The sequence below is a fragment of the Callionymus lyra genome, chromosome 9, assembly GCF_982586985.1.
Source record: "Callionymus lyra chromosome 9, fCalLyr1.hap1.1, whole genome shotgun sequence".
Classification (NCBI taxonomy): Eukaryota; Metazoa; Chordata; class Actinopteri; order Syngnathiformes; family Callionymidae; genus Callionymus; species Callionymus lyra.
This window is the reverse complement of record NC_141826.1, coordinates 23,385,999-23,404,605: the sequence shown is the minus strand read 5'-3', so window position 1 is coordinate 23,404,605 and position 18,607 is coordinate 23,385,999. Positions and strand designations below refer to the sequence as shown.

At 37.3% G+C, this 18,607-nt stretch overlaps 2 protein-coding genes across 2 annotated transcripts; both read right to left on the bottom strand.

The window, feature by feature from the left end:
- Positions 1–672: 672 nt before the first annotated feature.
- Positions 673–5,803, bottom strand: LOC148072317 (endonuclease domain-containing 1 protein-like). The gene is made up of 2 exons (XM_087799479.1): positions 5,517–5,803; positions 673–1,587 (listed from the first exon to the last, which is right to left on the bottom strand). The coding sequence occupies exons 1-2, from the start codon at positions 5,790–5,792 to the stop codon at positions 982–984; spliced, it is 882 nt and encodes a 293-aa protein (XP_087655605.1). The 5' UTR covers positions 5,793–5,803; the 3' UTR covers positions 673–981.
- A 1,211-nt stretch (positions 5,804–7,014) lies between these two features.
- On the bottom strand, positions 7,015–7,636 carry LOC148072316 (endonuclease domain-containing 1 protein-like). Its single transcript, XM_087799254.1, has one exon. It carries the CDS (start codon positions 7,610–7,612, stop codon positions 7,034–7,036), a length of 579 nt encoding a protein of 192 aa, XP_087655380.1. The 5' UTR covers positions 7,613–7,636; the 3' UTR covers positions 7,015–7,033.
- Positions 7,637–18,607: the final 10,971 nt, after the last annotated feature.

Sequence of the window (18,607 nt, the reverse complement as noted above, 5' to 3'; positions counted from 1 at the left end):
AGATGGCAGCAGCCATTAATGTAGAAACATTAAAAAACAGTGCAAGATCCTGGTGGTGACTGAGGACGAGAGGATACAGTCGACTCTAGCAGCTTTCAATGCTGATGTTTGGATATATTTTGGTTTGAAAACACTTGAGAGCATTTATGACTTCGTCAAGAGACGTGTGGTCTGTAAATTCTGCAACACCAAGTACTCGACAATACTACAAATATGTCCTTGTTACTACAGTATCGCAATGTATCGTTTTGTTGCCTGTGTGTCAGGATAAATTTCGTGTCACTTACAAACACACACTCCTATCTAACCCTAAACTTTCGACCTGTATTAGCTAAAATACAGGTCTTTAATGACATATTATAATTTTTAGAAACTATATACAAGAAGCTAGAATCGCAGTAATCTTAATAGCTAAACATAATGCTAGCATATGGTAGCTCTGCTAGCTTATCTTGGCTACGTTAGCTTATGCTAATACAGTAGCATGCTCTTATCTATTGTCAATCCTTGAGAAAAAAATGTATAAATATATATGTTTATATATTTTTATATATAGTTAATAAGTATATATATATATATATATATATAACAGACATTTTCAACTCAGTTTATAACATTGAAATATATTTCAATAACATGCGGAACTAAGGAGACAAGCAAACAAACATTCAATTGTAAAGTATTATAAATCATTTTATTCAAAATGAAAACAAAACTGACATTCGGAAGAAAATGCAATTTAAAAGGCGTTTTTTTTTGTTGATCAAATAAGAATTTCCTTTCATATTCAACAACACGTGCCACATCCATCCATGTAGCTCGAAGCTAAAGAAGCTACAGAAGCTAATGAAGCTAAAGATGCTAACGTATGTCATGGTTTGTGTCACTTCCCTCTCGTGGCAACGACTCACGCAAAGACATTCAGAGACAGATCGGCGCTAGAGGACGAGTTGTCCATCGGTTCCGCCCACAGTTGTGGATCTAGAGACACTGACCCTCGAACAGAGAGACGGGTCCGGTCAGCCGTTGAGCGAGTATGTCTTGGAGCTCCGTCACCGGCATCTGCCTCACGCTGTACTGACGCGTCGACCTCTTGCCCGTCGGGTTCACCGACACCAGCTCGTCTCCGCTGTCGGGGTCGTTTCTTCCCAGCGCGGCGTACGTCGGGAAAAGGCGCCGCTCGAACTTGGGAATGTTGGACTTGTAGGCGGGACAGCAGTAGGCGGACCAGAGGTACTCGGGGACGGACACCCTGTTCTTGATCTTCTTCTCCTGGGACGCGTAAGGCAAGACTCCCGTGATCACGTACATGGCGCCTTCACAGTAATCCTTGAAGCTGCGCAGCATTTGTTTCTCCAGGATGTTCCAGGGTCCGGCGTTAGATCCGGCCTTCTGCGGGACGATGTTGGTCAGGGTGAAGGTGGCCATCCGGTTGTCCAAGCTCCTCATGTGCATGCTGGGGTTGAGGTGTCCTTTGGTGTAGCTGGAGTTCCTGTAGTCGTCGGGAACCGCTTGGCTCTCCCGGACGTTCTGGTCCACGGGGAAACCGAACGGTTCCATTTCGGGTTGGGCTCGGGAGAACGACAGCTGTCGGGGGGATGACGAGGTGAAAGTTCAGCATGAGGTCATGAGTTCGAGGAAGTATATCAGTGTCATCGGAATATTGAATAATCAATATTGAATATTGAACACCAACCGGGCCATCCCGGTGGAATAAAATAATTAAATTATTCAATTATATTTTTATATTGAAAGGTTGAATTGGTTTTTGACATCAATTAATTCATTATTTTTATATGGAAAGGTCGATTTTCTTCTTTAAATAATTTAACAACAACAAACAGTAAATGTAAAAAATGTAATATTGACTATTTAGATACTGTATATATATCTTTTACTTTATTGATCTCCCAAATTCACAGTTTAATTCAAATTGATTTGAGTTTGTTTTTTCTACTTTCACACATAGTTCGATGTAATAATTCCAATTGTAAAAAATAGTAATTTTTAATTAAACAATTTTTAATTCGTATTTAAAATAAATAATTATAAAAAGGTTGGTATAATGGTGAAAAAATGTTTTTTATTTTGTTATTATTATATTATTTCTATAATTGAATTTAATAATTTTATTATATTGATTTAAATTTAATAAAGCATTTAAATAAATGAATATTAAAAAAACAATTGATATTCCAATTTCATTATATTTACCTTTACCTTATATTATATCCGGGTCAAGGTGACCCGAAGGCCCGAAAACCGGGCTGAGATAACACAAAAGGTAAAATAGAATGGAATAGAATAGAAAAGCTTTATTCATCCCCAGAGGGGAAACACACTTTCACAACAGCGCAGTTGAAAAGAAAAAAAATAATAATAATAATAAAGTGCAAGGAAAAAAGAAATAATAAAGAGATAATACAAAATAAAAACGATCTTAAGAATATACAAATTATTTACAAAATTAGAAATTTGACACTATTAACAAAATAAAATAGAATAAAAATAAAATAAAATAGAAATAAAAACGGAAAAAAATAAAATAAAAAGCACACGAGAAGAAAAACACACTACGGATTAGCATCAGGATATTTAAAGTAGAGAGTTAAATATCCTGACACCAGTTGGGATGAAGGACCTTCTATAACGCTCCGTCCTACACTGGGGGTGCCTGAGCCTGCCACTGAAGGAGCTGCTCCTCCACGGTCAGGTGCAGTGGGTGGAGAGCGTTGTCCCTGATGGAGGATAGTCTGGAGAGTGTCCTCCTCTCTCCCACCTCCTCCACCGAGTCCAGCGAGCGGCCCAGGACAGAGCCGGCCCTCGTGACCAGCCTGTTCAGTCTCTTCCTGTCCCGGTCCGTGCTGCCTGCTCCCCGGCAGACCACAGCGTAGTGGATAGCAGAGGCTACCACGGAGTCATAAAAGGTCCTTAAAAGTGGTCTGCACACTCCGAAGGACCTCAGTCTCCCCAGGAGGTGGAGGCGACTTCGGCCCTTCTTGTACACGGCGTTGATGTGTGTGGACCAGTTCAGTTTATTGTTGAGGTGAACACCCAGGTATTTGAAGCTGTCCACCAGCTCAATGTCCGAGCCCTGGATGCTCACCGGTTGATGTGGTGGGGACTTTTTCCTGAAGTCAATCACCATCTCCCTTGTCTTACCGGTGTTTAAGCAAAGGTAGTTGCTCTCACACCAGTCAACAAAGTCCTTGATGACTGACCTGTACTCCAGCTCGCCCCCCCAGACAGCCAGCCCACAATGGCCGAGTCGTCGGAAAACTTCTGGAGGTGACAGCTGCTGGAGTCATAGGTAAAGTCCGCCGTGTAGAGGGAAAAAAGGAAAGGTGACAGCACTGTCCCTTGAGGCACCCCGGTGCTGCAGATGGTCACCTCAGACCTGCAGTCCTGCAGCCTCACATACTGCGGCCTGTTGGTGAGGTAGTCCATCGTCCATGCTGCCAGCTGTGTCCCAACTCCTGCGTCCTCCATCTTCTTCCTTAGCAGCGCCGGCTGGATGGTGTTGAAAGCACTTGAGAAGTCAAAAAACATGACTCTCACAGTGCTACCGGCGGCTTCCAGATGAGTCAGTGCCCGGTGCTGCAGGTAGATGACGGCGTCGTCCACCCCCATCTTTGGCCTGTAGGCGAACTGATCAAACCGGTTGAAATACTGGTTAAGTTCAGTGGCCCACCTTTGGTCTCCCCCTGCTGTGGCTCTGGCTCCACTCTGGCCATGACCTGAGATGTTCTTCAGGCCTTTCCACACATCCCTTGTGTTGCCCTGCGCCAGTTGCTCCTCCAGTTTCCCCTTGTATTCGTCCTTGGCCATCCTGATCGCCTTCTTGAGTTCACGCTGGACCTCCTTAAGCTCCTCTCTGCTCCCTGAAGCAAACACCCTCTTCTTCTTGTTCAGCAGAACTTGAAGTTGAGGGGTCACCCATGGCTTGGTGTTGGCAAAGCACCGCACCTTGCGGGTCGGCATGACGTTGCCCTCACAGAACTTTATGTAATCCGTGGAATGGTCATTGAAGGTGTCGATGTCATCACCATGAGAGAACACGCTCCAGTCCGTAGACTCAAAGCAGTCTCTCAGCCTCTCCTTGGCTTCATCATTCCACATCTTAACAGTTCTTTTCTGTGCAGGCTGTCTCCTCACCATGGGAGTGTATTCAGGTCGCAGACGTATCAGGTTGTGATCAGAGCGGCCGAGGGGAGTCTTGTCCTCCCGGGTGTGGCACTTCACGTATTGTGTGAAGGTGGGAAGAATGGAGGAAAGTGAGGCATGGTTGAAATCCCCGTTAATGAGCAAGAGAGAGTTCGGGTGTTTGAGCTGCAGGTCCGACACTGAGGCGCTCAGCCTCTCGCTCGCTGCGGCTGCGTCCGCAGAGGGAGGAATGTAAACAGTGAACACAATCACATGTGAGAAGTCCCTCGGGATGTAATACGGGCGGATGCCCACCGCAACAAACTCTATGTCCTTAGTGCACACTTGTTTTTTAATGGAGACATGCGCGGGATCTCTCCATCTCTCATTCATAAACACCGCCACTCCTCCTCCTCTCCTCTTTCCGTCCATGTCCCGGTCCGCACGCACCATCTTGAACCCCTCCAGGGAAACAACAGAGTCCGGGGTCTTCTCCGTCAGCCAGGTCTCCGTGAAACATAGAAGGCTGCTCTCCCGGAAGTCTCTCTGATGCCGGGTCAGCGCAGCAAGCTCGTCCGTTTTATTCACGATCGAACGTACATTTCCCATGATGATCGATGGAATAAAGGGACGGAACCTACGCTTCTTCTCTTGTTTCATCCGACCTGCTCTGCATCCGCGTCTTTTTCTCTTGATTTCCACGGGAATCGTCCATTCCGCGCTGAGAGAGAGAGCGGTGTTGCGCAACCCCAACAGCTGATCCCTGGTGTAAACAATAGACCCGCTGAGCGTGTCTGCCGACGGAGTTCCAAAAAGTGACGAAAGTAGTAGAAAACCGAAGGCAACAGTTGTAAAAGTGGTCTCGTTTTGTGCACAACGGCAACAAGATCCGACCATTCTAAAGAAAAAATTAAAAAGACGCCAGAAAAATGGAAAAAGTGTGATAAAAAGTAGGTAGAAAGAGGGAGCTGTTGTAAACAGCAGCTGCGTGGGCGGCGCCTTTCAATATTTTCAATTTGTAGCCTTTTAAATCAGTTTTAAAATATTGTCACCAGACAATACCAAAAGAGTACTGATATTACATAAACATAAAATTAATTATGAAAATAAATATGTATTTAGAAAGTACATTAAGTTGCAGGCTACAAGTTTTATAAAGAGTACTTTATTATAGCTACGTTATCTTATGCTAATACACTAGCGTTATCTTATCTTTATCCTTGAGAAAAAATATAAATGTATAATTAAATAAAACAGAAGTTTTTAACTCAGTTTATAAAATGTAAATATATTTCAATAACATATAAATCTATGGAGATAAAAATTCATTTGAAGTATTAAAAGCAATTTCTTTGAAAATAAGAGACGTTTACCTGCGGCTCCTTCATCCAGGTGGATTTGGGTCGCCGTCCGTCGGCGGCTCCGATCACGTAGGCGGAGAACAAGGGTGTGTGGCGGGTCCGGTCGTACAAGCTGGCGAAGTGGTACTGGTTCTTGTAGCGCTGACATATGGGCTGCAGTCCTGCCCCCGTCAGACCCTCGGGAGGCGAACCCTTGTGGAAGAAGTGAGAACATCTGTGGAAGTTCTGGTCCAGCTCCCCGAGGGTCTGGGCGATGGAGCAGGCCAGCAGGAAGAGCATGGAAGCCATGTTCCCCGGAGACATCCTGACGAGTGCTGCTGTCACAGTAGTTTCTGTCTAATTTTGAGTCACGGATCCCTGGGAAGGGTGTTTCCAAATATTGACTCAAATAACCTGTTGAAAAATGTGGGGAAACTTTGTATTAAAAAAAAAAAAAAGTATCAATAAACCAGATGAAATTGAAATTGATTTATTTCAGTGATTTCATTATATGTTTTTTTTTACTTCAAAAACTTCTTCAAGCTCCAGAACAACAATTTAAAAAGTTTTTATCTGACAATGTGACACCAATATTAATCTTCTCACCTTCTAATGTCAGCAAAGAAAGATAGATTGAAAGATAAAACCCTTATGGAAAAAGAAGCTGAAGGTGAAAAACATCCTTGAAAAATACCATCAGAAAGACTGACAACTCCTCGTAAAGACAGGCACAAATTAAGACGTTCTTTTAGAGAGTTGTTTGTATAAAATAATAAAATAATAATACAACATGCCTGTATAGTGTTGGTCTAACTGTGATTATGACCAAATGACTACTGAGCAAGCAATTTAATTTACTCGTGGGCCACGTTACGTTCATTATATTTCATGAAACTGTTAGATTAAAATTATTATACACTATATGTATATACCATACTTAAATTAATGCTAAAAGATAATCAAAATATAAAGTATAAATTACTCGCTTCATCTAAGAGCTTAAACGTTTGACTACACATTCACAATCAACATTCCACTCAGACTGATTCACTGGTTCGAGGCAAGCTTGGATCAGAATTAGAGTTATGACACCGGTTATTTAAAACTTCTGTTTATCTGCAAATCACACCTTAAATCGTAGATCAAAGAACAAAGCAAGACACACCCGGGAAAGGGGGGCTAAAAGACGGAAGAGAAGATAACCCCCACCCGAGAACAGTTGAATGATTAGATAAGAAAACAAATCAGGATGTCTCTCTACGGGGGATCGTGACACAGGGAACTTAAAAGAACCTTTGGCCGGAAAGGGACGACCTCCTGGACCAGAAATTTGTCTTAAATATAGTGATCTTTCTACAGATCGGGACCTTTTCTGCCCGAGGCTTTTCACCTGTACAGTCGCCGGGAGAAAGTGTGTCCTATCGCGATCGTAAAGCTTGTATTTTGTTTGACTTGAAGTGGCGAATAAACGACCCATGAGACACTCTGATTCAGAGACAGATCGGCGCTAAAGGACGAGTTGTACATCGGTTCCGCCCACAGTTGTGGATCTAGAGACACTGACCCTCGAACAGAGAGACGGGTCCGGTCAGCCGTTGAGCGAGTATGTCTTGGAGCTCCGTCACCGGCATCTGCCTCACGCTGTACTGACGCGTCGACCTCTTGCCCGTCGGGTTCACCGACACCAGCTCGTCTCCGCTGTCGGGGTCGTTTCTTCCCAGCGCGGCGTACGTCGGGAAAAGATGGCGCTCCGACATGGGAATGTTGGACTTGTAGGCGGGACAGCAGTAGGCGGACCAGAGGTACTCGGGGACGGACACCCTGTTCTTGATCTTCTTCTCCTGGGACGCGTAAGGCAAGACTCCTGTGATCACGTACATGGCGCCTTCACAGTAATCCTTGAACCTGCGCAGCATTTGTTTCTCCAGGATGTTCCAGGGTCCGGCGTTAGATCCGGCCTTCTGCGGGACGATGTTGGTCAGGGTGAAGGTGGCCATCCGGTTGTCCAAGCTCCTCATGTGCATGCTGGGGTTGAGGTGTCCTTTGGTGTAGCTGGAGTTCCTGTAGTCGTCGGGAACCGCTTGGCTCTCCCGGACGTTCTGGTCCACGGGGAAACCGAACGGTTCCATTTCGGGTTGGGCTCGGGAGAACGACAGCTGTCAGGGGGATGACGAGGTGAGAGTTCAGCATGAGGTCATGAGTTCGAGGAAGTAGATCAGTGACATTCGAATATTGAATATTGAATATTGAATATTGAATAATGAATATTGAATATTGAACACCAACCGGGCCATCCCGGTGGAATAAAATAATTAAATTATTAAATTATATTTCTATATTGAAAGGTTGAATTGATTTTTTGACATCAATTAATTCATTATTTTTATATGGAAAGGTCGATTTTCTTCTAATTTAACAACAACAAATAGCAAATGTAAAAAATGTAATATTGACCATTTAGATACTGTATATATATCTTTTACTTGATTGCTCCCCCAAATTCACAGTTTAATTCAAATTGATTTTAGTTCGTTTTTTTCTACTTTCACACATAGTTCGATGTAATAATTCCAATTATAAAAAATAATAATTCTTAATTAAACATTTTTTAATTCGTATATAAAATAAATAATTATAAAAAGGTTGGTATAATTGTGCAAAAATGTTTTTTAATTCCTTTTTTTATAATTGTTATTATTATTTCTTTAATTGAATTTAATGTTTTTATTATATTGAATTTTGTTTTAAATTTAATAAAGCATTTAAATAAAGGTATATTAAAAAAAACAATTGATATTCCAATTTGATTATATTTGCTAATAACCCTTGTATTATCTCAGGGTCAAGATGACCCGAAGGCCCGAAAACTGGGCTGAGATAACACAAAACGTAAAAGTACTCATTTCAATACTTTCAATTTGTAGCCTTTTAAATCAGTATTAAAATGTTGGTATAAAAGTGCCACCAGACAATACCAAAAGAGTACTGATATTACCTTAATAGCAAATTAATTATCAAAAGAAACATGTATTTAGAAAGTACATTAAGTTGCAGGCTACAAGTTATATAAAGAGTACTTTACTAAAGCTACGTTATCTTATGCTAATACACTAGCGTTATCTTATCTTTATCCTTGAGGAAAAATATAAATGTATAATTAAATAAAACAGAAGTTTTTTAACTCAGTTTATAAAATATATACAGTATATAGTTCAATAACATATGAATCAATGGAGACAAAAGTTCATTTCAAGTATTAAAAGTCATTTCATTGACAATAAGAGATGTTTACCTGCGGCTCCTTCAACCAGACCCTCGGGAGGCGAACCCTTGTGGAAGAAATGAGAACATTTGTGGAAGTTCTGGTCCAGCTCCCCGAGGGTCTGGGCGATGGAGCAGGCCAGCAGGAAGAGCATGGAAGCCATGTTCCCCGGAGACATCCTGACGAGTGCTGCTGTCAGATGAAGCGTCGCGGTTAAATACGTCTGAGTCTCCTGACCGTCTGATCCGTGGCTTCCTGTTTTGGCCTTCTTCGTGTTTTCTGTTCTGTCTGTCAAACTTCTCCGGGGCGTCTTTCACAGGCTTGACAGGAAAAATGAACCACGATTGCAGGAAATTGATCTGGTCATTAGGAATCCCCAGATTTCTTTCTCTCTGGTTTCTTTAATGATAACGAATCCTGTTGCTTACGTACTTTATTATTTATTTCTTATTCAAAGAAAGTGGATTTTGGATTTTTTTTTTCTGTTAAAAAACAATAAAAGAGGGATTCAACAGAGGGAAAGTAAAGAAACAAAGACAGTAAATAAAGATATCAATTAGTGCGATGGGGATTCCAAATCAAACTCTGTCGAATAACAACATCATCTTTTGATATATGTGGTTGATAAGAGCACCTATGGACACAGAAGAAGAAAGAAAATCTCAAGTTTTTAAAAAGATCTCGACCATAAATACATATACAGTGGTGGAGGTCGTTCATCTTGACCAAGAGACAACACAAGGGATACCACAAACACATTCGTTTTCGGTCCTTCGGGTCACCTTGACCCTGCGATAACACAAGGGTCAATAAGTTAGAAGTTCAAACAGGTTAAGAGAAGTTAAAAAAATTACTGAGAACTTAAAGAAGGTATTGAGAAGTTAAACATGTTCTGGATAAGTTCTCACTTATTCAAAAAGAATATATTTGTCCAGATCTGATCGTATTTCCTTATACTTGTACTAAAACTTCTTAATAACTCTTTTAACTTCTCTATATATGTTTTTTAACTTTGCGATAACTTTTTAAACTTCTCAATAACCTTTTAAACTTCTCAATAACTTTTTTAACTTCTCAATCACTTTTTTAACTTCTCAAGATCTTTTTCAACTTCTCAATAACTTTTTTAACTTTTCAATAACTTTTTTAACTTCTCAAGATCTTTTTAAACTTCTCAATAACTTGTTTAAATTCTCAATAACTCTTTAAACTTCTCAATAACTTTTTTAACTTTTCAATAACTTTTTTAAATTCTCAAGGTCTTTTTAAACTTCTCAATAACTCTTTTAACTTCTCAAGATCTTTTTAAACTTCTCAATAACTTTTTTAACTTCTCAATAACTCTTTAAACTTCTCAATAACTCTTTTAACTTCTCAATAACTTTTTTAACTTCTCAATAACTCTTTAAACTTCTCAATAACTCTTTTAACTTCTCAATAACTTTTTTAACTTTTCAATAACTTTTTTAAATTCTCAAGGTCTTTTTAAACTTCTCAATAACTCTTTTAACTTCTCAAGATCTTTTTAAACTTCTCAATAACTTTTTTAACTTCTCAATAACTCTTTAAACTTCTCAATAACTCTTTTAACTTCTCAATAACTTTTTTAACTTCTCAATAACTCTTTAAATTCTCAATAACTCTTTTAACTTCTCAAGATCTTTTTTAACTTCTCAATAACTCTTTAAACTTCTCAATAACTTTTTTAACTTCTCAAGGTCTTTTTAAACTTCTCAATAACTTGTTTAAATTCTCAATAACTCTTTAAACTTCTCAATAACTTTTTTAACTTTTCAATAACTTTTTTAACTTCTCAAGATCTTTTTAAACTTATTACAGGTGGTGCAAACATTGATAATGGGTTGTGCAGTAAAAAGATGTGTAGAAAAATACACATATTTAAGTGTTGGGAAGAAAAGTATTTTTGGTAATGTATTTAACTTACTTATATATATATATGTATACATATTAATATATATTATACATGAGGTACGTTTAGGTATATTCTACTTTTGTAACAAGAACAAAATCTTTAAAGACAGTTTACTAACTTATCTTTTGAATTGTAAAATAAATAAATAAATAAAAGCTCAATATAACCATTATTACTTAATAACTTACTTAAATACATCTAAATATTTTTTTCAGATGCCAGAAGAGAAAACATATGTGATCATTTGGATCACCTTAAGTTATAATGAAATAAAATAAATAATTCGCTTTAACAGTTATTTTGTGGTTTCTTAAATAATATTTAGTACTTATATCTATATATAATTAGACAGTACATCTATTTTAAACAATAAAATGAAACATTGGTTTCAAATGTGGGTTAAAATATTTTTCTCTAAGTAATTATAATGTTAATATTTTGGATTATTAATTAAATGTCTTTAACAATATTATAGATTATTAATAAAACAACACAAAATCCGTAGTGTGTTTTTCTTCTCGTGTGCTTTTTATTTTTATTTTTTTCCCGTTTTTATTTCTATTTTATTTTATTTTATTCTATTTTATTTTGTTAATAGTGTTAAATTTCTAATTTTTGTAAATAATTGTATATTCTTAAGATCGTTTTTATTTTATTTTGTATTATCTCTTTTATTATTTCTTTTTCCTTGCACTTTATTTTTTAAACTGCGCTGTTGTGAAAGTGTGTTTCCCCTCTGGGGATGAATAAAGCTTTTCTATTCTTTTCTATTCTATTCAAAGATATGACGGTTATTAAAACCTGTTTTTTATCTTAATAAATTCTGACATTTACATTCTTTTTTTTTCTCCTCATGAGTTCAAACCTCAGCTTCACCTCCATTTAAACGTCAGCATTTATTCTTTCTCTCTGCGTCACAGTAGTTTCTGTCTGGTTGTTGCGCAAGTGGCTCTTATTTTGAGTCACGGATCCCTGGGAAGATCCTGTGCTGTTTCCAAATATTGACTCAAATAACCATCTTAACAAAACATCTTAGGTTATATCATATAATATGTGTATTATTATTATATATTAGGTTATGACATACATTTGTCATATTTTTAATAACCAAATTAAAAAATACAATATATAATCTGACTCTATTGTAGTGATTTATAGACCTTGTAAAAAGGTTTATTTTCAGAACATCTAAGTTCTGGTAGATTTAACTTTAAAATGGCCTCTAGGTAAGATTTACCTGAAGAAAGGGGGAACCACCCTTGGTTATAGTTCAAGGGAAACTATTACATTTACGTGAATAATAATTAATTAACTGGCCTAATTAATTAACTATGAAACACTAGTTTTAATCAATCTCATTTAACTGAAGTTTACTACTTTTGTCGTGATTATCTGTTCTTTACTGAGTAAGAGGCTCTTAAATTGACCGTTATTACACCAGAATAGAGACGCGAACAACGACGTGACGTTTTATAGATTTATTTAAAAAGGAATGAATAATGAATGACAAAATTGAGTATGTTATGGTAAGTTTTCGGACCCGAGAATAAAACGGAAACGGGAAAAGAATCGTGGACGAAATCTTAATAGACTACCCGCATATTAAACAACCCAGACACAAATCAATTTGTTCAAGATGAAGTGATCAGCTTCTTACTTGACGGTAGATGGTGAACGGAGGTTTAGGCAGCAGCTGGAGACCAGATGAAGGTGGCAAGCGGGTGGATGACGGAGTTGGAGGATGAGGATGAAGGAGAGGATGATGAGGAAGACAGTCAGGAACGAGGGGATCAAAGTTCTTTCGACAAGCGGTCCGATGAATCACAGTGTCGGCTTCCTGGTTGTAGTCTTGAGGTCAGGAACACTTGCTTCTTACGGGAGGTGAGGATGATTCACGGGCTGTTGCTTCTTGATGGAGATTCGCAGTCTGGGAGACGTGCTGCGAATATTGGAATAATCGGACCGGTCTGGTCAAGATTATTAAGAAACTCACGGAACTTTGCGGAGTCTGGAAGGATGCTGGAAGCATTAAAAATGCTTTAAAACGATTTGTTCTTTCTAGATTCTTTTCCCACGGAGCGCGGACATTCAAATAACACCAAACATGACCAATGTAGAACACGTTATTACAAAATGAAGGTTTTGATAATGATTCATTCAATTATTATATTTCATCTGTGATAACTTTCTTCATTTTGATAACTTCAAACACCTGGCACGTAGCTCCATTCACTTACAAGTATATTTCTTTAAGCAGGTAATACATATTTCAATGAATATCATCCAAGACACACACACACACACACACATTTTACCTGTGAAGACATCTGTTAGCACTTTCAATGTTGGTTCTTTTCAGGCTGTTGCTCCTAAGCTTTGGAACGATCTTCTCTCTCTTTGCTCTTGATGATCTACTGACTCCTTTAAGAAACATCTTAAGACGTTTCTATTTGTTCAGGCTTTTCCTTGAATTTCTCGAACTCCTGTGTTGTTCTCAGTATTATCTTGATCTTTAAAGTATACACTTTTTTGAGTATTGTTTTGATTGTTTAAGCGCTTTGTGACCCTGGTCTGGAAAAGCGCTATATAAATAAATATTACTTACTTACTTACAAACTCTGCGTCTGCAGGAAGCCATAAAAGTTCTTATCTGATCTTGGTTGGTCAGAATCTCACCATGAAGTGTTGAACTCTTCGGTCATTTGAAGGTTTAGCTTGACCGTCCGTCAAACTTCTAATCCTCCTTGCTTCGGGAAGTCGGGCTAATGGACTTTATTTCCCTGAAATATCCCTCCTCTGCTGTGATTACTCACTCGAAGTTTGTGAAATACCAATTACACCTGGTGTGGGGTTTTCTTATCATCGGAAGAATGTTGACGCAGATCCTGAGGAGTGGGTGAGCTTTCAAAGATGTTTTCCAATGAAGATAAGTTCATTACACCGGCCTATGATCATGTTTTGGAACCAATAACAATTCTTATCTATTTTATCTATTTTATGCTTCCCAGCATTCACACAATTGAGTTCCTGTTTCTCTTTAATCTTTTTCTTTTTCTTTTTCCTCTTCCGTCTTCTGACCTAAACTTTGTACCGCTTCTACTTCCACAAATTTCATCCGATTTGAACCGTTCAAACTTTTATCAATTCAGCTCGTTCCAGTCATTCAGGCAATGTTCTACCACTCGTTCATCTCTTCCCCTCTTTCTTTTATTCCACTTTTTCTACCCTTTTTTTTCCCATTCATTTCAATGGGGAAACTCTTCAACTCATGTTTTGACTCCTTCCACTTCAATCTGTGATACTTTCCACTACTAATTCCACTACTACTGCCTTATGCTTATGCTTATAGTTATACTTATATTTATACTAATAGTTTTACTTATACTTATACCTCTCTTATACTCCTCCACTTTTTGACTCTTTCACTCTTTTCACTCCTTCACTCTTCCACTCCTTCACTCTTCCACTTTTTCACTCTTTCACTACTCAATAGTTAAACTTATAGTTATACTTAAATTATAGTAAAACTTATAGTTATACTTATAATTATAGTTAAACTTATAGTTCTACTTATACTTATAGTTATACTTATAATTATAGTTAAACTTATACTTATAGTTCTACTTATACTTATACCTATAGTTATACCAATAATTATACTCTCCTTCACTCCTCCACTCCTTCACTCTTTCACTCCTCCAATACTCTACTCATTAAATACTCTACTCCTTCACTCCTCCACTTCTTCAATCCTCTACTCCTTCACTCTTGGTAGAACTACACGTACGAGTACTACTACAAATACTAGAACTACTACCAGTACTACAAATACTAGTACTACTAAGAATACTAGTACTACTAAAAGTACTACAAATACTAGTACTACTACGAGTACCACAGATACAATTACTACTACGATTAATACTAGTACTACTATGAGTACTAGTACTACGAGTACTAGTACTACTACGAGTACTACATGTACTAGTACTACTATGAGTAGTACAAATAGTAGTATTTCTACGAATACTAGTAGTACTTCTACGAATACTAGTACTACTTCGACAAGTACTAGTACTTCTTTGAGTACTAGTACTATGAGTTCTAGTACTACGAGTACTAATAGTACTACAAGTACTAATAGTACTACGAGTAGTACTACTAGTACTACAAGTACTAATAGTACTACAAGTACTAATAGTACTACGAGTAGTACTACGAGTAGTACTACTAGTACTACGAGTACTAGTACTACGAGTACTCATACTACTACGAGTACCTGTAGTACTAGTACTGAGAGTAATTCATAATAATAATAATAATTTAATTTAAAGTGTGTAATCACAACAAAGTTATCTGAAGACACTTTACAGTTGAAGTAATACTACAGTGGAGAAAGTAATAGAATAGAAAGGCTTTATTCATCCCCAGAGGGGAAACACACAACAGATCAATAATAAAGTACAGTGTGGCTGGAGCAGGAAAAAGTTCCTTTTAGAAGAACCTGGAGCAGAAGTAAACAGTTGATGAATGAAAACAAGAGCGTCCAGGTTTACTTGTTGAACAAAGACCAAGATGACACCATTGATCAGGTGACAGCGATCGTGGATAAATGAACACATGACTTCCTCAACCAGACCCTGCGATGGATCACAGATTCACTGAGACAACAATGTTTTTAGATCCTATGAAGAACTCAAAGACAAAATCAAAAATACAGGAACCATTGCTCAATACTGTTAAGTTGAATCTCAGTGTGTGAAAGAACTGCATTTCCCAGAGTGCACCAGCAGCAGCTGCTTCAGTCATTGTCACTAATGAGCAGCACCTGTGAACTGTGAGGTAATGGAGGCTCTCAGTCAGTCAGTCAGAGAGAGAAGACGCTCCAAGTTCACAACAATGGCTTCAGTCCAAAGACGCCAATGGTCGGTGAAACGTTTTCTTTACTTTGATTTAGTGCTTGTTAATTCATTTAAAATATTTGATGAAGTTGTTTAAATGAATTTAAATGAATTTAAAATATTTGAATGTTTAATTATTTGAATAAATTCAAAATGTTTCAATGTTTAAGTTAATTTAAAATGAATTTAGAATGTTTAAATTAAATGGATAATTAAAATGTTGTGTTTATCCGTCTTTAAAGGTTTACAACCTAATTACTAACAATCCGAAAGAAAATAAAAGTGATTGAGTGAAACGTTTGAGTTGTCATTTGGAACCTGAACAACAGTTGGACTTGACAAGCTATAGGAAAAAATAAAACTCTGTTCATTTCGTGGTATGAACCTCACTCTTGGTGACTGAGGTCTTGGGTTCAAAACCCAGAGGTGATATGAAACTTTAGTTTCTCTCATTGTGTAGATATAGTTTGTGTTTAGTCTGTGGAAAACTTCTCTTTTATCTCTTCCATTCTTTCTTTTATTCCTCTTCTTCTACCCCATTCATTTCAATGGGGAAACTCTTCAACTCATGTCCAACTCTTTCCAGTTTGACCTACCACTTATACTTTTACGACGAATTCTACTACTTCTTCCACTATTAATTCAACTACTAATACTACTTATACTTTTACTACTAATTCTACTACTACTTTTACTTTACTTCTCCCTTTTACTACTAATTCTACTTCTTCTACTTTAACTATAAATTCCTCTTACACTTCCACGACTACTTCTACTACTAATACTACTACTTCTAGACTAATAATAATACTACTAATACTACTACTGCACAGCTACAGCTACGGCCAGCATTCACACTGCATTTTCTTCTGGAAATGCAATCTTTCTAGTTTGTTATGTATTTGTTCATGTAGCAGCAGAGAAAACAATGTCTTTGATGACTTTATTCATAAAAAAACAACAATTTTCACAAAACATCTTAGGTTATATCATATAATATGTGTATTATTATTGTGTGAATGCTTCCCAGCATTCACACAATTGATTTCCTGTTTTTCTCTTTATTATTCCCCTTACTTCTGCCGTAAACTTTGTGCCACTTCTACTTCCACAAATTTAATCTGATTTGAACCATTCAAACTTTTATCAATTCAGCTCGTACCCGTCTTTCAGGCTATGTTCTACCTCTCTTTTATCTCTTCCCCTCTTTCTTTTATTCCACTTTTTCTTCCCCATTCATTTCAATGGGGAAACTCTTCAACTCATGTTTCGACTCCTTCCACTTCCATCTAGTTTCCACTACTAATTCCGGTGGTCTAGTGGTTTGACCCTTGCTCTCAATGACTGAGGTCCTGGGTTCTAAACCCAGAGGTGACATGAAATTTGAGTTTTTCTCTTTGTTTAGATATGGTTTGTGTGTAGTCTGTGGAAAATTTCTCTTTTATCTCTTCCCCTCTTTCTTTTATTCCACTTTTTCTACCCTTTTTTTTCCCCCGTTCATTTCAATGGGGAAACTCTTCAACTCAACTTCCGACTCCTTCCACTGTAACCTACTACTTCTACTACTAATTCCACTTCTACTTCCACTACTACTACTTCCACAACTACTACTTCAAATACTACTTCCACTACTACTTCCACTACTACTACTTCCACTACTAATTCCACTACTACTAATCCAACTACTTCTTCCACTACCAGTTCCACTTCTACTAGTTCCTTCCACTACTACAACTTCCGGTACTACCAATTGTGTGAATGCTGCTCAGCATTCACACTGCATTTTCGTTCCGGAAATGCTCTGTTTTCTAGTTATATATTAGGTTATGACATACATTTGTCATATTTTTAATAACCAAATTAAAAAATACAATATATAATCTGACTCTATCTTCATCAAGGACACAACAACAGGAGGAAAATCAAAAATATAATATCACAAAAAAAACAATATTCACAAAACATCTTAGGTTATATCATATAATATGTGTATTATTATTATTATATATTAGGTTATGACATACATTTTTCATATGTTTAATAACCAGATAAAAAAAACAATATTAGTCTGACTCTATCTTCATCAAGGACACGACAACTGGAGGAAAATCAAAAATATAATATCACAAAAAAAAAACAATATTCCTAAAACATCTTAGGTTATATCATAACATAATATAATTTGTCATATTTTTAATAACCAGATTTAAAAAATATATACAGTATATATAATTGACTCTATCTTCATCAAGGACACGACAACAGGAGGAAAATCAAAAATATAATATCACAAAAAAAAACAATATTCCTAAAACATCTTAGGTTATATCATAACATAATATGTCATACTTTTAATAACCAAATTAATAAGGGATTCTAAAAAAATAAAATAAAAAAAAATACAATATATAATCTGACTCTATCTTCATCAAGGACACAACAACAGGAGGAAAATCAAAAATATAATATCACAAAAAAAACAATATTCACAAAACATCTTAGGTTATATCATATCCCTCAAGGTTCTGTTCTGGGTCCTTTATTGTTTTTGCTGTACTTGATTCCCCTTGGTAAAATCATTCAGAGATTTCCAGATGTTTCTTATCACATTTTTGCTGATGACATCCAGCTCTACTGCTCTTTTGACCCAACTGAGCCCCAAAGGCTGAACAGCTTAGTCAATTGTTTGCTAGAAATCAAACAATGGCTGAGTGATAACACTTTACAGCTTAATGTGGACAAAACTGAAACTCTGGTGATTGCTCCTGATGATACGATTCCAGGGTTGAGTCAGTACTTGGGTGACTTAGGTCAGTCTGTCAAACTGAGCCTGAGAAACCTGGGTGTTGTATTTGATAAAGACATGTCTCTTGTTCAACACTGTAGAAAACTGACCAGAAACTGTTTCCTTCAACTGAGAAAAATCTCTAAACTTAGGAAAATGCTGTCACAACATGATCTGGAGCTTGTAATCCATGCGTTTGTTTCTTCTCGTCTGGACTATTGTAACAGTTTGTTTTCATGTCTT